The 22,464-nt window shown below is 52.8% G+C and overlaps 9 protein-coding genes across 9 annotated transcripts; 7 read left to right on the top strand and 2 right to left on the bottom strand.

The window, feature by feature from the left end:
- Positions 1–276: 276 nt before the first annotated feature.
- CPAR01_02419 (short-chain dehydrogenase) lies at positions 277–1,460 on the top strand (the record flags this gene model as incomplete). The annotated part of the gene is made up of 2 exons (XM_060486707.1): positions 277–1,292; positions 1,346–1,460. The coding sequence occupies 2 exons, from the start codon at positions 277–279 to the stop codon at positions 1,458–1,460; spliced, it is 1,131 nt and encodes a 376-aa protein (XP_060354035.1).
- An 841-nt stretch (positions 1,461–2,301) lies between these two features.
- Positions 2,302–4,356, top strand: CPAR01_02418 (uncharacterized protein; the record flags this gene model as incomplete). Its single annotated transcript, XM_060486706.1, has 1 exon — positions 2,302–4,356. One exon carries the CDS (start codon positions 2,302–2,304, stop codon positions 4,354–4,356), a length of 2,055 nt encoding a protein of 684 aa, XP_060354034.1.
- A 159-nt stretch (positions 4,357–4,515) lies between these two features.
- Positions 4,516–6,106, bottom strand: CPAR01_02417 (uncharacterized protein; the record flags this gene model as incomplete). Its single annotated transcript, XM_060486705.1, has 2 exons — positions 4,516–4,947; positions 5,138–6,106. 2 exons carry the CDS (start codon positions 6,104–6,106, stop codon positions 4,516–4,518), a joined length of 1,401 nt encoding a protein of 466 aa, XP_060354033.1.
- A 1,921-nt stretch (positions 6,107–8,027) lies between these two features.
- CPAR01_02416 (uncharacterized protein) lies at positions 8,028–8,419 on the top strand (the record flags this gene model as incomplete). Its single annotated transcript, XM_060486704.1, has 2 exons — positions 8,028–8,232; positions 8,292–8,419. 2 exons carry the CDS (start codon positions 8,028–8,030, stop codon positions 8,417–8,419), a joined length of 333 nt encoding a protein of 110 aa, XP_060354032.1.
- An 868-nt stretch (positions 8,420–9,287) lies between these two features.
- CPAR01_02415 (uncharacterized protein) lies at positions 9,288–10,144 on the top strand (the record flags this gene model as incomplete). Its single annotated transcript, XM_060486703.1, has 3 exons — positions 9,288–9,516; positions 9,588–9,784; positions 9,860–10,144. 3 exons carry the CDS (start codon positions 9,288–9,290, stop codon positions 10,142–10,144), a joined length of 711 nt encoding a protein of 236 aa, XP_060354031.1.
- A 2,269-nt stretch (positions 10,145–12,413) lies between these two features.
- On the top strand, positions 12,414–14,635 carry CPAR01_02414 (GMC oxidoreductase; the record flags this gene model as incomplete). The annotated part of the gene is made up of 6 exons (XM_060486702.1): positions 12,414–12,525; positions 12,596–12,939; positions 13,003–13,488; positions 13,561–13,634; positions 13,692–14,106; positions 14,237–14,635. The coding sequence occupies 6 exons, from the start codon at positions 12,414–12,416 to the stop codon at positions 14,633–14,635; spliced, it is 1,830 nt and encodes a 609-aa protein (XP_060354030.1).
- A 1,488-nt stretch (positions 14,636–16,123) lies between these two features.
- CPAR01_02413 (bZIP transcription factor) lies at positions 16,124–17,899 on the bottom strand (the record flags this gene model as incomplete). Its single annotated transcript, XM_060486701.1, has 2 exons — positions 16,124–16,953; positions 17,005–17,899. The coding sequence occupies 2 exons, from the start codon at positions 17,897–17,899 to the stop codon at positions 16,124–16,126; spliced, it is 1,725 nt and encodes a 574-aa protein (XP_060354029.1).
- A 2,446-nt stretch (positions 17,900–20,345) lies between these two features.
- Positions 20,346–20,723, top strand: CPAR01_02412 (uncharacterized protein; the record flags this gene model as incomplete). Its single annotated transcript, XM_060486700.1, has 1 exon — positions 20,346–20,723. A coding segment is annotated over one exon (378 nt), but the record flags the coding sequence as incomplete, so codon positions are not given.
- A 554-nt stretch (positions 20,724–21,277) lies between these two features.
- CPAR01_02411 (uncharacterized protein) lies at positions 21,278–21,775 on the top strand (the record flags this gene model as incomplete). Its single annotated transcript, XM_060486699.1, has 3 exons — positions 21,278–21,418; positions 21,465–21,582; positions 21,636–21,775. The coding sequence occupies 3 exons, from the start codon at positions 21,278–21,280 to the stop codon at positions 21,773–21,775; spliced, it is 399 nt and encodes a 132-aa protein (XP_060354027.1).
- Between the last annotated feature and the right edge of the window lie 689 nt (positions 21,776–22,464).

The raw sequence follows: 22,464 nt of genomic DNA, 5'->3' as shown, positions 1-22,464 counted from the left end.
AATAATTACATATACCTAGCTTTGTCATACGTAGGCCAACGCCAAAGCCTTAGTAGCCTAGACCACATTGTTCGCCAATCTAGGCCTAGTGACTCGCTGTGTCGATCTGGCTGACAGGATTCAAAAGTCCGTTTCCAGACCATGCCCGACTAGGCAAACAAACTGGTCCGGACATAAGTCAGCAGATAGGAACGTGAATTATCAGAAACAATAACCATTTCTTCAAAGGGAGCAGTAACATGGCTATAAAAGTTTTGTGGTCGCCGAGCAGTCTTCATGGTTCTATCTCTTCCATTGGCACCTCAATTGCTGAGTTTTACGTATCAGCCAATCCAGGCAACCTCAGTTTCGCAATCCCTCGGCACTAATATCACGATGGTCGGCTCTAAAGACCTCCCTCCATCAACTCTCTCCTTTGGGCGCGTCTTCTACAACAATCAATTCTGTGCGAAGCCGCAATGGCCGGCCCCGGGCACCAGTCTTTCCGGCAAAACCGCGATTATCACGGGCGGGAACACAGGTCTAGGCTTTGAAGCCGCCCTTCAACTATTAGATCTCGAGTTGTCCCGCTTGATCCTAGCTGTGCGCTCACTCCAGCGAGGCGAAGAAGCCGCCACGAAGCTTCGTCGCCAATATCCCACTGCAACTATCAGCGTGCAACTTCTCGATATGACGTCTTACGAGTCTGTCCAAGATTTCGTGCGTCGCATTGACAACGAGGTGGATCGCATCGACATCGCCCTTCTCAATGCCGGAGCGATACGGATGGGCTTTACCAAAGTCCCTAGCACTGGTCATGAGGAGACAATTCAAGTCAACTACCTGTCAACTATGCTCCTCGCCCTACTTCTTCTCCCTGTTCTGAAGGCCAAACGTCAGAAGAATGGCGGCCCCGCGCGTCTTACAATCGTCAGCGCAGCTTTAACGTTGGCAGCCGCGTTTCCCAATAGAGCTGCCGACCCCCTCCTCCCATCCTTTGATGATCCCGAAGTCTTCGCCATCCACGGCCGGGAAGCCTATAATACTTCGAAGCTGCTCGCTCACATGTTTCTCTGGAAACTGGTAGATTATGTTTCGGCTGACGATGTAATTGTCAACCTCGCAGATCCGGCGTGGTGCAAAGGCACAAACCTAGCCCGAGATGCACAGGGCATCATGAAGTTGGGAGTCGTGGTATTTGGGGCAACGACTGGACGAACGCCACGAGTAGGTGCCTCTTGCTTTGTTGATGCCATTGTCAACAAAGGCAAAGAGTCTCATGGATGCTTCCTAATGAGCTGGAAGATTCATCCGTATGTTTTCTCTCGGTCATGCACCCTCACATTACACTGTTGACAACTTACAGGTTTGCCGCATTTCTATATACCTCTGAGGGTAGCGCTGTTATAGATCGTCTTTGGAACGAGACACTAGAAGAACTGGACTTTGCGGGGGTTCGATCCGTATTGAAAGAGTTGTAGATCGGACTTGGGCTCCTTGTACTTCTTCTGGAAGCTGCATCATCGCGTGTCATCGTGGGCGGGGCTTTCAGCAGGCGCTTGACTAGGCGACTTACTCGAGTGTAAGAAGTTGCCAGCCTGCTGGCCCGCACGTACGTTAGCGTCCTACAGGATAGACCCGGGCTGCTTCTTGACAGTCTTGACCGATTTTACCCCATTTCTTCGTAGCAAACTTCTACTTATCTTAGTCACGCACGCATCAGAAATATAATCTAGATCCCTAACAGAGCACTGAGAAATGGACATCGAATCTGACGCGATTGCTGTACGTAAAGGTGTTTTCTTCATCTTATGAGTTGAAGCTTATCTATATAATGAAAAAGATAACGGGATCTGAAGGTATTGCAGTCGCCGGTCGTCTCTATAGCCGGGACAGAGAGCTCAGAGTGAAGTTATTGTTCAACATACCCACTTAAATGTTTCGGAATGTATATTCCGCTCGGTGGGGGTGGATCGTGGCGCCTGAGTGACTCTTGCGGGGTGAGATAAGCCTGTTCAATGAAACAATAAGAAATGTTTCCGACAGTTGGGCCACGAAGCCGATATTCGGACGTTATTGAGCAATTGACATATCATGGAGGACGTTGATCTTCTTTCCATGCCAAGCAGTAGAACATATGCTCCCATTCCGAGGCGCGGGGTCTTAGCGAGCGGGGAGAGACCGGCCTGATAACATGCACGTCTTATCAGTGGAAATACCTTCACACCGTCAGTTTGTTAACGAAGTAGCTTCATGCAAGCTTGACGTCTACCTCAATATCGTCTTAGGAATCTTCGCGGAGGGTAGTGAGATACATCAGTAATGGAGCATTTATATCCAGAGAGTGTCGCATTCCTATCGCCATGGATACTACCAAGCTTCCTGGGTAACTCGTCGCAGAGCATCTCAGAATTCTACATGCTTGACATCCTTCCGATGGCAGCTCGAGCTCTCTCCTTTGTCTGCCTCGCGGGCATTGCCGCTGCGCTCGTTCAAAGGAGCCCCCTGCTTTTGACTCACACAATCAATGGCTTAGATCAAGTCTTCCAACTCGGCAACAAGAGCTACTTGGCAACGCCCACCTCATCACTCGCTCTCGCAGCCGCAAATCTCAAAGCAACCACCGCTCCGGCAACTCATATCGTCGCAACTACCCCCGTCATCACTGGTCGGTACCTCCAAGATACGATTACGCGCTACCTCGTCGAAGATGATGTATTCTCGGAGGACTTCCTCGAGACCATCATTCTGAGCTCCAATTGCTCTTCAAGGCTTGATAATGCTGCCACAGCGTTCGTGGCATCTATTGGGGCGCAAATCTTCGTGCTACCAGCCTCTTCCCAACTTGAGTCGCCCATGCCGCTTCCCGGCCCGTTATTCTTGGAGTCCGATGGCAAGACGGTCACGCTCTCGAAGGTCTTTCGTCTATACCCGGACACTTACAGTGACTTTGTCCATGGAATCTACGAATCCAACGGAAGCTACAAGGTCCTTGGCCTAACCGATGCTGATTGGGGCTACCCCTTGATCCCCGTCCCATCCCGCATCTACACCGCAGCCGAGTCTGGGCCTCTTTCTGGGACAAGAATTGGCGTTAAGGATATCTACGACGTCAAGGGACTTAAGTCCACACTGGGAAGCAAGGCATGGACGCAAATGACCACCGAAGCCAACGCAAACGCTCCTTCTATCCAGCGCATCATTGACCTCGGCGGGACCGTCGTGGGGAAGCAGAAGACGTCCCAGTTCGCGTCCGCAGCTCACGCGTGGGAGTGGACCGATATGTACTACCCTCAGAACCCCCGCGGTGACGGATATCTCAGTTGCTCGGCGTCGTCTGCTGGTGGTGGTTGCTCCATTGCCGCGTACGACTGGCTCGACTTCGCCATCGGGTCGGACACTGGCCAGTCTATGCGCCAACCGGCGGCGTTCTCGGGTACGTTTGGAAACCGCCCGTCGCAAGGCCTTATGGTTTTGGATGGAGTCATGCCTATTTCCCACGGCGCCGACACGGGCGGTGTGTTTGCACGTGATCCTCAGGACTGGGTGAAGTTCGCTAAGCTCTGGTACGACCCTTCACTTCACCAAGATAGCAGCCTCAATGGGCTACCCGAGCTTGTGGTTCCGGATTCTCGTGCTTTTCCGAGGCGAATTCTGTATCCCACCGACTATCTTCCGTTGAAGAACCCCGCTGCCGAAGCCGTTCTTCAGAGCTTCCTGGCCCGGGTCAGCAAGGTCATGGACTTGATGGTGTCGAAAGTCAACATCACGGAAAGGGTCGAGACCGTGACTGGTCGGGATCTTGACGGAATTCTGGCTGACCTGGGTACAATCTGGACCTACACACAGCTCAAAGTTGTGGCAACACCTCTGATTGCACACTACAGCCCTGGTTTCCCTTCTCTTGATAGACCGTACCGAACTTCTTTCTGGAATTTCACCCTAGATGCCGAAGGTCATACCGAAGCGCTTGACCGCAGACGCCAGGACTCCGAGGCCTGGCATCGTGAGGTCTTGTTCAATACGACCGAAAGCTGCTCTGAGTCCATCATGATCTACGACATCGGCACGGGCGGGCTTCCCTCCTTTAGAGAGGCTGAGTTGAATGAGTCCCCCAGCGCTGCCTTACCTGATGGTCCTGGAACTCAAGGAGCTGCTTCTTCCCTTGCGTCCTACTTTGGAAGCGTAGACTTCACCATTCCAATTGGTCAGGTGCCTTACTACAGCAACATCACCCACCGAGAAGAAATGATGCCTGTGACTATCAATATGGTGGCCAGGAGGGGGTGCGATTTTGTCTTGTTTAATCTTGTCGAAGAGTTGACGAAGCTGGGAGTCTTGGGGCCTGTCACTACTGGTTCGCGAACTTTTGCATGATACAATCGTTGTTTACACTATGGAACTAATCTGAGATCCGTCCTGCCAATGCCTCATCTTCCATTGTCATTCCCAAAAGACAACGCCAACGAAACACAAAGAGTCATCTCGAACCATTCATCATCTTCTGCTTCAATGGTCTCAAGGGTCCAGCCCATTTCAATGCCAATCATAGTCATCTGGGTAAGCACCAGGCAGATTCTGGTGCGAACCCTCGGCGTAGGAATAGCCAATCATGGGCTGAAGATCAGAGCCAGGCACTTCGACAAGTCCAAGAACAATCGAGGCCTGTCTCTTCTCCCAGCACGCCACCAAAGTCTTCTTCTCCTGCGTCTTCATCCACTCACACTTTTCGCGGCCTTCTTTGAACTTTTGCTTCTCGTGGTTGAGAAGCCAGGCCTCGGCATTCTTGGTCAAGGGAGTCTTAAGCGTCTTGACGCTCACAATGTCGTAGAGTTCGCTTGTGTGATCTTGAGTTGGGGGAAGTCCAGCCTCCATGCCAGTCTCTTGCGGGAGAACTAAGCTCGGCGACGCCATTTGCTTCGACGACTGAAATCCACAGAATGCCATATCAGATTCAATGTCGACGCCCTGTGAATGATACGTTAGCACGTGGACTTGGGCGAATTGGAGGGGGTATGGTGAGATACCTGTTCTGGTTCCTGGGCTGCTGGCCAGTCGAAGAAGGAAGAAAAAGTTGGAGACGTCAAGTCGATTGGATCATGTTGGGTTGTGATCAGTGCGTTGGGAGCGAATGTCTGGCATGATACCGTTAGCCAACCTTGGGGACAAACTTGTCAATCATGGGACTTGCCTCTCTCATAAGCTCTGTAGTAGAATTGAAGCCAAGCATTGTGTTCGCCGTGGCGACGCCATGCAAAGGGCTGGATTCAGTTGCCTGCTCAAGACCAACCACTTCTGTCAATGGATGAGAAGAACGAGTCGGCTGGTGCTCGCTTAAGCCATGATAAGGACACTGCGCCATGCCACCCTGTGGAAGTTGCTGCTGCTGAAGCTGCTCTTGGTTGTCCTCAGCCTGAGTCTCAGCCTTTTCTTTTCGAAGCTTGTATCGAGCCGATGACTCCCTTCTCTTCCTGCGACACGGCTCGCATTGGCTTCGCTCCCTTATCAGACCCATATTGGTCATGGAAGAGAATTCCGATTGCGGCTTAGACTTGTGGCACTTGGTACACAACTTCTGGCTTGAAGATGCTTCACCAACACCTAAGGCCAAGGGTGCGCCATTCCCGTTCAGAACGGGCGGTGTTGGTGACAGAAGGAGCGATGCCGGCAAAGGGGGCAAGGTACTGTGACCCGGTGCAATTGGCGGAGCGAACAGAGGAGTCTCTGCTGTGGGAGCTGAGGAGCCTGGCAATGTTGGAATCAGTCGAACGGGAACGCCGGGGTTAATCGCGGAGATGGGAGCTTTCTGAGAGGAAGAGCTTCTTCGAGAGGAAGAGGGCTTTGAGGTTTTTCGTGAAAGCCGTCTCTGTGCGGGTGTCTGTGGTCTGGAAGGAACGTCCAGGGAGTTGTTGTCGATGCCAAGTACTTGATGAGGCATGTGAGGGACTTGTGAGTCCGAGGTTATGCTCTGCGCCTGCGCAGGAGCACCGTTGGCATTCGGTAGTTGAGTTACGCCCATTCCGGGCAAGCAGAGAGGGATCAGATCTCTGACAGCGAAGTGAGACCCCAACGTCGCTGAAGTTGGAGGAGGAGATCCGAAGAGCGACTCGTCGTCGTCGAAGTCCATGGCTTTGTGATCGGAGGAGGAAGGATTGGGGACCGAGATTCAGGGACTCACGGTCGCTTGTGTGAAGTGAAAGGATTAGTGGGAAAGGAAAGGTTGCAATATAAGGGCAGGAAGGAAGAAGAATGGGTTGAAGGAGAAGGTTGAGAATATTTCCACAAGAAGAAAGGAGCGACCGTGAACTATCTAGAAAGGAAGTGAGGCAGAAGCCCTAGACGAAGGTGAAGTGAAGAAACGCGATTTCATCTGGAGTTGCTCGCTTAATCCAAGACTTCAATCACGTTCACCTCGCTCCTTCCTCTAGTTTTGAGGAATACTCGGGCGTTCCAGCCACTTAGCGAATACACGAGTATTCAGGTGCAAATAGCTTACAGAACAAAGGCCTTGGTATCAAACCCCTGCTTGATACAATTAAATCGACTTCATCAAAGCCACTTGTCGATTCTCATTGGTGAATTGTGAGCTCCTTGTCTCAAGTCACAGTTGAAATGAAGCCTTTGCTTGCTTCCATTTGGCAACAACTAGAAACATTACAGCTGTAAAGTGACTGGATCTAGAAGCTATGTGAAACTATGAATTGCATGCCTCGAAGAGTCCGAGTATAAGATCGATGAAACTCGTATTCACCTTGGTCAAGTAGAGACATTCAAATTGTTTTGAAAATTCAGGTCAATAACACCAGTCACCTCAGGGGTAGAGCATATTAAGGAGGCATTTCCAGTCCTAGCGGACAGACGAGAGCATGACTTAACCTCTTGACTCTCAGTTCAACTTGTCCTTCCCAACTTCCATATGCACAAGTCCTCGTCAGGGGATGGGCAAGTGTGACTCGAAGACTAGGTATCAACTGACTATACAAGGTGTTGTACCAGAGCCTTTAGTAACGGCGTCTTGTCTCCTGTCGTAGATAATCTTCTCTCAATAATAGATATCTAATTCAACACGTTCCTGATTAAGAAGTAGTGACTTGCTGGTAGCCCGATCTCGTGAGTTTCTAGGAGCAGTAAGACTACCAGGCATACGGCCATAGCCATGTCAACCTTGCCGATGCGCTTATTTCTCCCAATTTGAACGACAGACAAAACAGTAGAGCTTATGGTGAGTGGTTATTATACATACATAGGTATTTATATATATACAACCATTTAGGAGTCTGGATTTTCAAGAATCCAAGCCCTTTCTTCAGTTGTATGTCTTCCTCTTGTTTCTCGCTTTGCGACAAGATGCGTTTCCGACATGATTACATGTTTGAGTTCAGTTTACTTAACGAGGTATCGGCTAAGGAAAGGATAGAGAATCTTTCCTGCTCTAAGAATCATTCTCAAGCATTGATTGGTGTGTATTTGGCAGGATAGGTACTTCCATCTCCATCAAACTTCACATGGCATTCAGAGGTGGCCAAATGCCTAATTTCAGTACGCTGCAGCCCTCAATCACAACCAAATCCAAGTCAAGTAGAAACTCGCAGTTCCAGCATTGAGTTAGCGCCTAGAAATAACCAGGGTTCAAGTCAGTCTAGTAAGTTGTTTCAGTATCGTCATATTCAGGTTTCTATTGTATGTTCACATGCTGATAGGAGTTCCTCTTAATACCTCTAGGCGCAAAGGTGCATGTGGCCCTGGTAGACTCTGGCAGGCCAACCCGCAGGAATGCTGATGTTTGCGGAAAATCGTTGTCTTAAGCCCGCTCGATTGAACGATGATTCATGCCATTTACTATTACTCGGTCCTTTCCGTGCACTACATATTTGAATGTTATGGTCAGCGCTTCATGATGTCACCATTCTTTCACTGGTGCAGAAACGTCATTCTGGCTAACCACATGCTGTGCGCCAAAAATGACGCGCACGACCATTCAGAGTGTATAAGATCTCACCCACCGAACCTTAGAAAGAGGAGCTATCATCTTCATCATCTACCACATCATGAACAGAATTGCCCTTAGACAAACCAAGCTTTTCGCTGCATCAGTACCCAGAGTTAGAGCCATGTCGTCTCAGAACCCCATCCACAACGCTGCCGAGGCCGCCGGCCAAAAGAAGGACACCAGCCCCTCCAAACCTAGCGTCATCTCCTCAGAGGGCGCCATTGGCAAGCAATTCAACCCTGACGGTAACATCGGCCAGATTGGTAAGTGACGTGTCCAACACCTTTATCACATAACCTTAATTTTGACATTTCATTCATAGGTGAAGCAGTTGGCGGCCCTTTCTCAAAGGACGGTGTCATTGGAAGTCAGTTTGACGCAAGCAAGGGAGGCATTGCAGGCACGGTGGAAAAAGCCGTAGATGGCCCCCGAAACCCGGCGAAGAAATAGCTTTAGATTCGGGGAAATGATTTTATTATGCCTTTCGGCGTGTAGCAATACGAATTTCCAACTTCAATTCATCCCAATTCATAGCTCCAATACTCAGTTGAGACAGGCCTTACCAAGTACCGTGTGTGACGCTGACAGTCATACTGATGTCCGGGATCTCGATTGAAGAAAGGTCTCACCAAGCGCATGATTTCCTTTCGTCGTTTGGATAATCCATGGAAAATCTTCGGTAGATTCCTGTTCACATCACAAGCGCAAGCAGATTTTATGGCACAGCCCATCTTCCTGACACTCGTAGCCATGGTGCTGCCTCCTCAACATTCAGCTGTGAACTAACTCCCCGGGGGAAAAAATGATGTGATCCCTGCAGTAGATAAATGTCGTTGCCCTTTGGTTACCTGACACGCACCTCGGCGATTACTACACTGTACTTTAGCTTTGAAGCTCTCAATCTTGCGTAGCTGGTGGGCTGCCTGATCAGCGCGACGACATTGCGCCGAGTATGACAGAATTCGGGCGCAGCTTCAAGACATGCATGGATTCAGGGAAGGCAAGCCTATTTTTTGTCGCAATTTTGTTGGCCGGTTTGGACGATAGGTCTAAGAAATGTCTCAAGCACTATGCCATGTCGAAGCATGATAACCAGCTATCTGCAAGGAGACTGTTCCCCCGGCCACCATAATTAAGTCAGTTCAAACCCCTCAAGTGTATAAAATCCAGTGACCGTCCTGGGTACAAATCCCTTCCACCTCTTGACCTCATCATTCTCACAACTTCTTCCTTCTATTGTACCTTCCTTCACATCTTTCAACTTCGAATCGCTACAGACGATCTGATAGTTCGACAGTGGCCGTAAACTACCATCGCGATGCAGGCCTACCAGTACGACAAGCCAAATAGGGCTGAGCACATTATTGGCTATAGGTTCAATAATCGCAGCCTGCTCTCGGAGTCCTTACAGACTCCAGGTTCCGGAGTCCGAACTGCCGGTGACCGTTCCATCATCGACGGCAACAAAACTTTGGCTCTCTTGGGGGACAAAGTTCTCGGGACCTTACTTGTGGAAGCGATGGTGAGGGAAAACCTGGTAACTAGGGGTGAGTTCATATTCGACAACGAGATTTATGCATATCGTTTCCCATCCAAAAAACTGACATGGCGACGGTAGGTGACATCGACGCCGAAATTCAGCGTAAGCTCAATAATGCCCGACTTGCGGGAGTTTTTGACATGGTTGGCTTCCTGGAGTGTCTCAACCTCAACCCATCTCAGGGTTTGGCCATCGGTCCTCGGACCAAGGCCGATACCATCGAGGCCATCATAGGTGCTGCGTATTTAGACGGCGGGTTCGAAGCTGCCAGACTTGTGGCAACGAACCTCCATATTCTTTGATATCGGTAATGTCAAAACCTCCTAACCCCTTGAGCTAACGATCAGTAGCCTGCCCAGACCAAGAGGAAACCTGGAAGCCCCGCATTGGGGCACCGAGGGATCCAAACGGAGATCCCCTCAGAATATGGCGCTTGGCCTCTCTTGTCTTCGCGGCAGATCCAGCGAAGAACATCGAAGCAGACTGGGGTCAGCTTGGGTGTTGCATTCTTCTCTCAAGATCTGCTGCCGAGAGAACCGATCACCGTGTTCCTAGGGGATTCCGTATGGGGCCCTTGGTGCCCCGATGCGGGTGTTCCGGGCTTCCTCTTGGCCAGGGGCCTTATTGCGGAGTGAGCGGATACCCCAGGTCGCTCACTCGCGTAGTCTGCGGTTATGGACCGTGATGAGTTCGATCGTATGTGTAGTTGGAGGGACTCTCAGTCTAACTCACTTTTCAGTCGATTTGGTGATGGAGAAGATGGTTGTTCGACGCGGAGAGGGTCCGCACGGAAGAAGGGACACATACATGCAGGGATTGGAAGACGGAAGAGCAATGGGTACAATGAGCTCTGGGTTGGATTACTATTTTGAAGGAGATGTTTCTGTTCGGGGCTATCGGTTCGATACACGTGGACTCCCCATCTTCTGGAATTTGCACTTTACACCATCCCCTTCCCCCTGCTCCTGAGCTTGAGGCAACACTCATTTGACGACATCACGATCTCACCAATACTCAAGCTCTCAATACACGATGTTCCAATTGTGAAATGTCGCGATGAAGTTGCCGGTTCAACATTCAGGATGTCTTCAGATCAAATCTGCACCTGACAAGTATCGAAGGCTCGCAACCCTAGAGTGGCGATGCAGCCAAGTTAACCTACAATACTCGTATTGGTTCTGTTTTTCAAACTTGCATCTGATCCTTCAGCAAACTCTGAGTCAAGGATGCAGCCCGTCAAGGTCGCACGTTAAACTGACCTCATCGACCAAAACCTTGGGCATCAAACCTAATTCTGGGACCAGGAAGATCGCGAAACCGAGCTACGAACGATGCTCCCACTGGATTGCGAGGACAGTCTTGATAATACAGAGACAATCAGGCATTCAACATCCAAGACGCACAGCATCTCCCAACAAGACAACACAACTTCAGTTTCGCCGCGCAGGCTTCCACCATATAAGAAAAGCAGGATGATGTGAGACAAAAGTACCTATACATCACATTGCCCGAGGCGGAAAGGGCGCCGATCAATAATACGCCTCCCAGGCACGCCCGAGCCTCCCGTCCCCCTACCGAAACCCAGGATTCGATTGGATTCGGAACAAGATAGAGAGTAAAATAAGTTGCACAACGGCATCTTGTCAGAGAAATTAAGGTCAAATAATGGCAAAGGGCACCTCAAGCCTGTCCATTTCGGATTACAGGACATGTCGAATCGAATAGTAGCAAATCTTCATCCTTGCCCAAATCTCACCCCAGTAATGCGCGGGAATGCGGGGCGAAAGCGGGTACAGGACGGGGCACCACACGGGACTCGGGACCGGTAGGGCTTGGTGGTCGATGGGTGTTGCACACCCCGCTGGACGTACGTCGGCCGGATCCTTCCAGCCTGCATGTTATTGTCTTGGCCTCGCTCCTTGGTGAAGTTTCCCCGCCTCTGTCTACGACTGACTACCTTACACCGTACCGAGTAGCATTGCCATGGCCCATCTCACTCGCATTACATTAGATGTCAGAGTATGGGGTTTTCTAGTTAAGACAAAGCAAGTCACTCTCTGTGTCTAAGAACCTGGAGGGCAACATGTTCCCATGAGGTAAGTTAGTAGCCAGGTAAAGTTCGATTCCATGCTGAGCCGAATAGCGGGAGCCAAGGACAGGATGCCAACCCCGCGGCATCAACGGCACATAAAGCTAGTATCCTGTACTAGTCGACTAATTGTCTTGACATACGTCGCTCTCGGATCCTGCGCCATCAACTCGTGGCACCATCACACTGTGCCTAGGTATCTTGCCTGTCCTTCTTGTCTCTCAATTTCGCTTCGCTTCCAAGCTGTGCCACCTCCAATATCTGATCTGCAAGAGCAAGAAGCCTTGCTCAATTCCAAGCAATGGGCCCGTCACCTGCTCACCGTGCCCATTCACCCGCGTACCCCAAAACCAAGCTTCCCCCGTCTTCCTTCCCCGCCATCTTCGCCCCAAACTTCAATGTGCCTTGCCTAGAGACAAATCCAAAAAGAAGCCTAAAAGAACAAACACCACATCCAATCCATCCGCCTCGCTTCCTCGCCAAGAGCATCCACGGCACGCCTCGCCTTCGCCCGGTCTGACACCTCGCGGTGCGATGACGCACCATGATGGCGCAAGGTAAACTTGTATGCCTGATTCAATGGGAGCCAAGATGGGCTGAGCCGGCTTAATGGTGTTCACTTGCAAGCAAGTTTGATCACGAGGTGCACTTCGCTGCGCTGGGCGAGAGTATTTGAGGACGGGAGCATCTCCGATAGTTCGCCGGAGAAAGACGAGGCCCTTGCCTAGGTACCGCTTCAAAGACCTTTAATTGGATTCAATCGATAGAACTTCCCTCTTGGCAATCACTGTTATTGTGAAGTACGCGGTCTCACGATGCAGCTGACCCTCCCTCTCCTGACACTCCTCGCCGGAGTCTCGGCCGCACCAATTAAGGACCTCGACCGCGCAACGATCCAAGATGAATACGACTTCATCATAGCAGGAGGTAACGCACGCTCACTTTTCCCAATGTCACAGTAATCCAGGCGGCTAACTCACTCTTCCCCTTCTCAAAGGCGGCACCGCCGGCCTCGTCCTCGCAAACCGCCTCTCCGAGTCCGGCAAACAGCGGGTCCTCGTCCTTGAAGCGGGGCCGAACCCCGAGGTCGTCTCCGCATACAAGCCGCCCGGCGGCAACCAGTTCCTCGGCGGAACCGCCATCGACTGGTCCTTCTACACCACTCCGCAGGAACACCTCGACGGCCGCATCCTCCGCTACCACCGCGGTCGGTGCCTCGGCGGCAGCAGCGTGACCAATGGCTTCTACTACGGTCGTGGCAGCTCGTCCGTCTACGATGATTGGGTCAAAGTAGGGAACCCGGGTTGGGGATGGGACGACGTGTATCCTCTGTTTGTTAAGGTGAATCACACGCTCACTTGTCCAGTCTTGGATGTCTGTCACGCTTAACTGACATGATAATAGGGTACGCACTTTAACCCTCCAACGGACCACGAAGTCCGAGGCTTCGACGTCTCCTATAAAACCCACGACCCCTCTGCCTACGCCGATGGTCCTCTCCAGCTCGGCTTCCAGGGCTACGTCCCACCTTCGGGCATAGGCTTTATCGAGGCCGCCTCTGAAGCCCTTCGGATCCCCATCGTCGAGGATCACAACACGGGCAACAGCACCGGCGTGAAGCAGGGTACAGGCCACCTCGACGCCGGGTTCATGCGCAGCTCCAGCTACGATAGTTATCTGAAGCAGGCCGAGGGCCGGAAAAACCTTGATGTTCTGCACTTTGCTCCCGTGTGGAAGATCAACTTTGACCAGGTGGAGGGGAAGAACCCGAGAGCCGTAGGTGTCGCTTTCATGGACCATCCTACGGGTATTGTACATGAGGTTAGAGCGAAGAAGGAAGTTATCGTCAGCGCGGGGGCGTTCAACTCGCCTCAACTCCTAATGGTTTCTGTGAGTTTCTCTTGAGTATCGCGGATGTGGCATGATGAACGGCAGATCATGTACTAACCTCGTCCGCTTCAGGGAGTCGGTCCGTCCTCCCAGCTCAACGAATTCGGCATCGAACCCGTCCACATCAACGAGAACATCGGCCAGCAGTATGTACCCCTCCTTCTCACTCCTCTCACATCACGACTGACATCAAATCCCCTAAGCCTGAACGATCACTCCGTCTTCAGCATAATGGCCCTCTCGACCCCCGAATTCTCAACAACAGACATGGCAGCAACCTACCAATCCCTCCGTGCCGCACAAGATGAGTTCTACAAAAACACCACAGGCGAGTACACGGCCCCCTCGGGCATCACAAACGCCTTCCAGAAGCTCTCGATCGACGAGTTGCAGGCCATCGGCGCGGGCGACGTCGTCACCGCGGGGCTGGCGAATCAGTCGCACATCGAGTACCTCTTCGAGAGCGTCTTTTACCCGAGCGGGCCGACGCCGTACTACACGCCCCGCGGTAACGAGACGTACATTTCCCTCACGGCGTCGAGTATGGTGGCTCTGTCGAGGGGAAATGTTACGCTGAGGTCAAATTCTATGGCTGAGACGCCGAGAATCAATCCTAATGTGAGTCCACATTTGTTTCCTTCCCAAGCGCCTCCTATTTATCTCGGACGACTTGCTCACTTTTCTTCCTCTGTTCCCCCTCTAACGAACGTTGACAAGAAACGGAGTAAGCTGACCCATTGTTACATAGTACTACGCCCACCCAGCTGACCGCAAAATCGCCCTCGCCTCCTTCAAATACCTCCGCAAGATCCTCGCCCATCCGCGCATGTCAGAATACACCGTCGGCCCATCCCACGGCGAAGTCTCCCCTGGCGCCGGCGTCTCGGAAGACGACGAGGACACCGTGCTGGCCTATGTCCGCGCCAATACCATCCCCAACTGGCACGCCTCCGGCACGAACCAGATGCTGCCCGAAGACAAGGGCGGCGTCGTAGACCCGCGGCTGAGGGTGTACGGCGTGGACGGGCTGCGAGTCGTGGATTGCAGCATCATTCCCATCCTGCCTGATGTTAATATCGTGGGGTCGGTGTATATGATTGGGGAGAAGGGGGCGGAGATGATCCGGGAGGATTGGGGGGATTCGTGATTACGGTTTTGGAGTAGTGATGTCTGACGACGGTATGATTGGTGTCTGTAGGCTCAGCTCGAGATGCGAAGTAGCTTTCGGTATTGTCTGATGTGGTAATGAGTACGTCTTAGTTGTAATCGTCGTCCACGGCCATCCCTCTGCATAACCAGATAGACACATTCACACATTGGTAACGGAGCTCCATTACCTTCCGGAGCCGCAGTAATGGCCGTTACCAACCAGCCATCGGTTCTTACACAGGACTCCTGCCTGATAGACTGATCTCACCTCATGGAAAGCAAAGGACCCTGGTATGCTCCATCCTCGCCCAGACTTGCTATCTTAACTTTTCTGAATCCCCTCCAGAGACCAGAGACAAGATGATACACTCATCCGACGACAAGAAAGACACAAGCCGGGGGGTTCGCTTGACAACCACTCGTCAAAGCAACATGAAGTCAAACAGCATAGCAAGGCAAGCTACCAACAACGCCCGTCACATAAAACGTGGCACCCCACCTCCAGTCGGAAAATCCGAGCCAGGAGTCAAACGGCCCCAAAATTTGAGAGAGAGCCTCCAGAGTCCAGACTCCAGAGTCCGCAGAGGCCTCCTACTATCTGCTCTACCAAGCAACCCCTTACAGGCCAAGGGTACATCAAAGACAAGGGTATCAAGACCAATGACCCCCAAGAGAACGAACCCGAAGATCCAGACACCAGATGACAGTGATCTCCCAACCATACTATTCGTCCATGTCCTCGGCAGCAGGTGGGGATTCATCGGAGGGTGATCATCTCGTTGGACGGTTCGGCTCTCCCTTCCAGACTCTAGAAAACATGTCTAGCAAAAGACCTGTACCGAGCCGAAGCCAAGCCGTTTCGAAAGACGAGACGGTGACAGGCAGGCGGTCGGCTGAACAGATTCGGGGACGTGCTCACGGAAACCCATGGGTGGTGGGAGAGCGAGAACTCGGCATAGATGCACGGGGTGAGCAGATTCTTGAGAAACGCACGCGACGTTTCGTGCCTCATCTTGTATGGCAGGTCCATAATCTTACCACCGTCACCTGTGGGTCCAGCAGGCAACCAGAGCAGACATATCGCGATCTCAATCATGGAGGGAAAAAAAACATTCACATGGAAGAAACGAATCAGTGCAGATGGTTAGAGAATTCTTTTGTATTCTTCAGATCGAGTTGCGGGAGCGCCCAATCTATCTAGTACACGATGGCCATGGCCAGCCGTAAATTCCACCTCTTACTCGCCAATGTTAACAATCATCAATCATGCCGAACCAGCTTGGTTCCTATAGAATTCTTTTCGACCGCCGCAAGACTCTTGAAATAAAAATAAGAAACTAGATGCCGTCCCGGTTCGGGTGTAGTTGATTCCCAATCAATCCCAACGCCATGTCCCAGATATCAAGCTAGTATGCACAGGAAATGTTGTAGCGAACTAAATGCCCAAATAAGGTGCTAAAAGAAAGTGTAGTAGAGAATGTGGTGTTTAGAGGAAAAGCGACTCCAATCTGGCGAGAACTGGTTGAAGCGCGGCGTCGATGCGTTGCACCTTGGCCATGGCCACACATGCGTTCTTCTCATCTTCTGATGCATCGACGAGCTCGTAGCGGGCAAGAACCTTCTCGGCTTCGACACCTCCGAAGATCTCAGCTTGTGAGAGGGCTTCGGTGTCAAGTTCGACAGGGGATACGGTAGCAGGAGTAGGAGCAGAGTGGTACAGAGCGAACTCAGGGTCGTTCTCGAACTCGTCATCGAAGACCTCCTCGGTCGCCGGAGCCTGGGACTGAACCTCGGGCGCCAGGACCTTGGGAACCTCAATAGTGGGGAGCTCGATCTTCTCGTCATCAGACTCGAATTGCTCGCCGACAAAGTTGGAAGACTTTCCGGAGAGAACGTTGGTGTCAATGGTAACGGGAACATCCGGGGTCTCGAGAACAGCGAAGACCTGGGGTTGGAAGTTGTAGGCGTCGTTGTCAATGTTCAGCATGGAGAAGTCCATGTTCTGCTCAGGGAGCATGGCCATGCCGATCTGCTGCTGCTGGGTCTGGTTGGCGTAGGGGTTGATGTCCTTGGGAATCTGGCGCTGCTCGGCTTGTCTCTCGACCTTGACGGCGGGAGCTTGCTGCTGCTGAGGGGCGGGCTGGGGGTTGGTGCTGAGGTGGTCAAGGAAGTTGGAGAATGAGGGAGAAGCGAGGAGCATGCGGGTGAGATCCTGCAGGCGCTTGTTCTCGTCCTGGAGAGCACGGTTGTGCTGGCGAAGCTCGCCGTTCTCGGAAACCTTGTTGGCAATCTCGGCCTCGAGCTGAGTGATGTATTCTGTAATGGGTTAGCGAGCTAATGTTTTGGCGTTGTGGTAGCGAAACTTACCCTTTCTGCGGGAACGGAAGGCGCGGGCGGAAACCTTGTTGCGGAGTTGGCGACGCTCCTTGCTGCTGAGCTTCTTGCCCTCCTCGCTAGCGAGAAGTCTCTCATCCTCGTCCATATCCTCCTCGTCCTTCTTGCATCTAGGCAGGTTCATGAGAGGAGTGGGGCTGTCGCCCTCTTGAGCGGGCTTAGCACGCATGGAGTTGAGGAGCTGGGTGATCTTCTGTTCAACAATGGGGTCGGTAGGCTGCTGGCTCTTGGTGCGCTGCTTCTGGCCCATCTGCTGACGCTGCTGCTGCTGCTGGATGATTTGCTGCTGTTGTCTTTGCTGGGCCTGGGCCTTGGCAAGCGCAGCCTGAGAGTGCATGCCGGGCCAGAGGCGGCCCACGTTGCTTTGCTGGGAGGGGACCACGGGAGACTCTTGTCCGCCAATGGCAGTGGGGTTGACGGTGGTGTTGGGGAAGAAGTACTGGGAGTCCGGAGGGGAGTCAAACTCCATATCCATATCCAAGCCGGTAGAGTTTTGGGAGGGCGATGTGTTGAAGTCAAACATGTCGTTCTCCGGGCTCAAGCCATTGCCCAAGTAGTCCATTCCATAGCCGCTGTTGTAGCCGCTGATATGAGAGTTGGCCTCGTTCACGGCCAGGGTGCTGGCGAGGGCACCGGGAACGATGCCAGTCTGCTGCTTGTAGAGATCATACTGGTGGCTGGGGCCAGTAAGGGGTTGTGATGCGGACGGCATCGTCGGGGTCGCGACGGTGCTGACTGATGGGCGAGTGAAGGTGTTCTTGGCGGTCGCCGTAGGAGAGAGCGAGGGAGACTGATAAGACATGTTGTCATACTCGCTGAAGTCGAGGAGGGCGTCGATGTTATCGACGTTCTGATTCGAGGTCGTCATTGCCGTCGAAGGAGGATTCGATCCCTTGGGTATGATGGGTGTTGGTGGATTAGGGTTCGCACCGGTCTGTGGCGAACCTTTGTTGTGACTGTTGGGTCCCGTACCCGACGACGAGGGAGTGATCGATATAGTACTCGGTTCGGTAAGTGAGGCTCGTGACGATAGATGGCAATGCCTCAGGTGAGTGTTTCGTTTGGTGGTTTGGTTGAAGTTGAGAAGAAAGAGGGTTCGAGAGGTGGGAGAGAGAAAGAGGAAAAGAGGACAAGAAGAGTGTTGAGATAGGCGACTAGTTTAGGGGGGTCTGGGCAGTGGATGTATGGGAAGCGTAACAAGAGGGACTGAGCACGGGGACTCCGTTTCTTGAATGATTTGGGTGCCTGGTCCTCGGAGCAGCAGGGGGGAAAGGCGGGCCCCAAGCGGATTCTGGGCGGGCTGAGCAGGGGGTGGGCTTTGGGGGGGAGTTGAGGAAGGAAGGGACCAGGAGTCCCAGGACGGGCGAGCAAGAGCGAGGGGAAGGTACTTTGGTACTTTGGTACTTTGGGAAGGGAGTGAAAAGACGGGATTGGGGGAGTGAAGGAGGGAAGGAGAGGGAGCACTGAGCAGAAAGTCCAGAAAGCGCAAGAGGGAAGACGGAGGGAAAGAGAGAGACGACCGGGGCGCTGATGGGAGGGAAAGAGGGACGCGTAAGCCGATGGACGACGTGTCCTGATTGGGATTAGCGCGGGTAGATGAGAGAGACTGGGCCGGGCGTCCTTGGCTGACGGGCTGCACCTTCTCGTCGGGTGGGAAGGCAGGCAGTGGTGTTCCTTCCCTCTCGCTCTTTCTCACTCGTCCGTTGCTTCCCTTCCCCTACTGCGTCCAGCGAATATTCGTACCAGCAAGTGCAGGCAGGCAAAGGAAGGAGCATTGGACCAGAACCAGGTAGACCGGTGAACGGCAGACAGGTACAATCGTATTCGAAAAGGCCCGGGTGGGAAAGCACGAATTCGCAAGATGTCAGGTAAGGTACCTTCTTGCAGCGATGCACACTTACAATGTACACGTCTGCGGCCTGAGGATGACGACGCCAACTGCCCTTTTCGGCTCAGTCGTCGACGAGTACTCGACCATTCGCTCACACTGATTCGCTCCTGGCGGTCCCCATTTCCTTCATTTTCTGCGCCTTTTGGCTTCCAGGTTCTTTTGGTGAACCCCCGGAGCGCTGTGGAATTCAACGTGGATTCGCAAGCTCGTCACTCGCCAGAACAGCGACCGCTTGTTTTGATATTGAACTCGACCACTCGCTCTACCGCCTGTCGCCTGCCGCCCAACCACAAGCAATGGCGCGATGTCGCCGTTTCGAAATGTTGCTGACGACGACTCGACGACGCACGCTTATTGAGAGAACTTTTTTGACTTTTTTTCTCCGGTTACTCGTCTTCGCCTATGCTACCGACAGATACTAGGCCTGTTTACCCGCCCATTTTATCATCAATTCCCACTCGTTGATGTTGGCTACGGCTCTATGTACAATATCGTCGTCGATGATGAATCCAATGTCAATCCCCTCCCCCCATTGCCGTAGCCTCTCTAATTCTTCCGATAAGACGGAGCAGAATCTAGCCGACATACAAGGACGAAGCCGCAAACTCGAGCTTGGTGAGATGACAAGATGACGAGGCCGCGTATTGTTCGGGCGCGAGACCAAATCCGAACCAAGCGAATCGCTGCAAATAATACAAACCAAACCACACAGGCGCCTCGCCTGGCGCTATGCTGCGCTGCGTGTTGCTGAGTGCTGACCCGAGCCGACCAATTCACTGCCCGACGGAGACGGGCGGCGGGAAGTTTTGGTTGTGCGTGGCGGCAGCGCACCCTCCCCTGTTCGCTTTCGCTTGCGAGGTCAAAGACAGGTATCGAGTACTCAATGCCACGCCCAGGATATCCGCAGTCGCGTGTACCAATACGAATAGTGCCGCCATCCCGGGTGTGGCTGTTCCAGTTGGCGCTCTGCCTCTTTTTTGCTTTCGGCGTGGGTTGATCGTCCGTCAATGTTGCTCTGAGCTCTTACTCTTCCCACCACCAACAAATCAAAGGCCCTCGTTTGGTTCGTTCAAAAAGAAGGTTGTTTACTCGGTATGCTCAGCCTCAATCACTGAACTCATGGTCTTCGATTCGATTCAACTCGCTCCAACGACCTGACCCAGCTGCTTACGATGGGCTTGGAATCCAGCAGTATGCAAATACCGGCCACCTGTCCGTCTCTAACCATCTGAACCTCCCAGGTTTCTCAGCGTCGCCGCTCAGAACAGTACAGGCCCCCATATCGAAGCAATCCAGACACCCCTTGACACAGCATTCTCACTTGCGGCAACCTTTTTCAGCATCCACGCCTCCCCTTGGTTGCCATTCTTTGAAGCAATAGGTGCAGACTGGTCTCGGCGACTAGAAACACGGCGCGGCATAGACTTTCACTTGCAAGTTGCGGCTACGGTACTCGTCCGGGCCACTGCCCACATCACGAAAAGGTCCCTCCGAAAAGGCTCACTGGTCTCCGTCCGAGCTTTATGGAGGTGGTCAAGGAGGTGGTGGAAGGGAGTCTACGGCGTTTGGCCATGCGCTGACATCAGGCCGTCCCATTCTCGCGGCTCCAAATTCTGTTCAGCTCGCCCCCGAAGCGGAAGTTGTGCCGTCGTCCGTTGTACACGGCTTTAACATCTGGAAAAGACTTTTCGTCCAGGGAGCCAGAGCCAGAGCCAGAGCCAGACCCGACGGTAGCTTCGGGCGTCTCCTTCGCTCCCGACATTCCGCACTGAATTGGGCCCTCAATTTGGTCGGTGGTTAGATCCCGTTCAGGGGGTCGTCCCGTTCGTTCTGGAAATGCCGCCTATGATCATTCAATCCTGTGGGACGCTTTTGTGATTTCCGTTCCCTGACCCTACCGCGATAATTCATGCACTGCCACCACGGCCGTTATCACTATCGAAATCACCAAATCATCCACCGCCCATGTTTGATTCGCTCATCTGCTTTTCGTATGGGCTGTGCCGTTGACCACTCCTATGAGCGAGCTTAGTGGAAAACACTCGCGACACGGCGTGGCTTAGATGAGCTTCTATTCGCAGTAGAGCTGCTTATCCGTCTGCAACAGTCACTGCTAACCCAGCCCTGTCGGGCGTTGGACCACGACGATGGCCCTGGAAGCTGGCAATAACAGCAAGCCCTCAGCACCACAACGGGAACAATTCTAGCTCATTGCGGAGTAGACTTCTGGCTTAACGGCGGTCACTGCAGCATCGCACATCTTGCATCACAAGTCTTGGTCGACTTCACGCCCCTGGGCCACAACTCAGCAGGCGAACGTCGACCCGCGGGCCCTCCCAATAAGGTCGACACACGATGGAAATTGGGCTTGTTACGGCCCCCAGACTCAAGGCGAATCTGATGTTCCTCGCCATCTCGCCTACCCTTGATACGCGCAATCTGGATCGCGAACCGTCCGTCCACTTTTTGTCACTTTTGGGCTCTTGCTCAAGAAGGGTTCGCAGACGTCTCAGTCTCCATTTCAACTTGTGACCATCTCCAGAGTCCAGACGACTGCCAGCCCTTTCGCACCGCGAAATTGAGCCGAATATCGAACGCTGGTGCCGTGATGATTGAGAATCCGACCAAGACAGACCTGAAGCCAGTACTTCCAACACTAGGTACGACAGCACCCCCCGGCGCCGTTTCGGCATTGCTGTAACAGTGCGCCTATTTAGTGCTATGGGCACCGTCTCGGCTTCTGGCACCTCGCTCTGGCCCCACCGGTCCCGAAGGTCCTCCCACATTCCCGACGTGCCGACTTTCTCGAGTCTCGCCGCCTCGCACACGCCGCAGTGGGCTAATGTCAGTTAAAGTCACCAGTAGAAGACTCGACCACAACCATTCAGCAGCCGTCTATCAACCCATCAATGGGTGTGGGCTTACATAAGGAGCTACACCTTGCACTAGCTGGGCTGCTTAGTGGTTCACAAGTATGTATTCTTATGCCGAGAATCAGGGTGAGCCGCTGCCAGACCACGCCCCGGCCAAGCGCGAACCATGACGTTGTGTAAACAAAAATAGAAAATATGTACGCCTTGTTTCACCTGCGGCACCTTCACAACCACGACAGCCCACAGAGTCCCGGGAGCGAAATCCAGAACGCCTTGTCAACTGACAACGGGTTGCTTCCAAGAGCCAACCAGGGACCACCGTAAACTCCATGCTCCATTCCCGCGGCTGCTTCCTACTGGCCAGCTCGACGGCCCCAAATACCGGCAAGGCTCTTTTTCCCTTTTGGTGTGGGAGAACGCCTTCTGACGGACTATAACGGACAATAGGGGCTTCGGCACCAAGAACCGCAACATTCGATGATTTCGACCACCAACCAGATATTGCCCTTGACCTCAAACTCGAAAGAGCCGCTTGAGGGGGACCCTGCCATCCCATGTTTCGATGCATAGTAGACGCCCCGTACTCTGTACCGCACCATCAATCAACCAACCCCTCAGATTCTCGCGGGAATGGCGTCGGTTTGATCGCCCACATCGGCGCATCACCGG

Source organism: Colletotrichum paranaense (genome assembly GCF_030867605.1).
Source record: "Colletotrichum paranaense strain IMI 384185 chromosome Unknown Scaffold_2.1, whole genome shotgun sequence".
Classification (NCBI taxonomy): Eukaryota; Fungi; Ascomycota; class Sordariomycetes; order Glomerellales; family Glomerellaceae; genus Colletotrichum; species Colletotrichum paranaense.
Note: the sequence above shows the minus strand (reverse complement) of the source record. Positions and strands in the feature narration are given on the sequence as shown.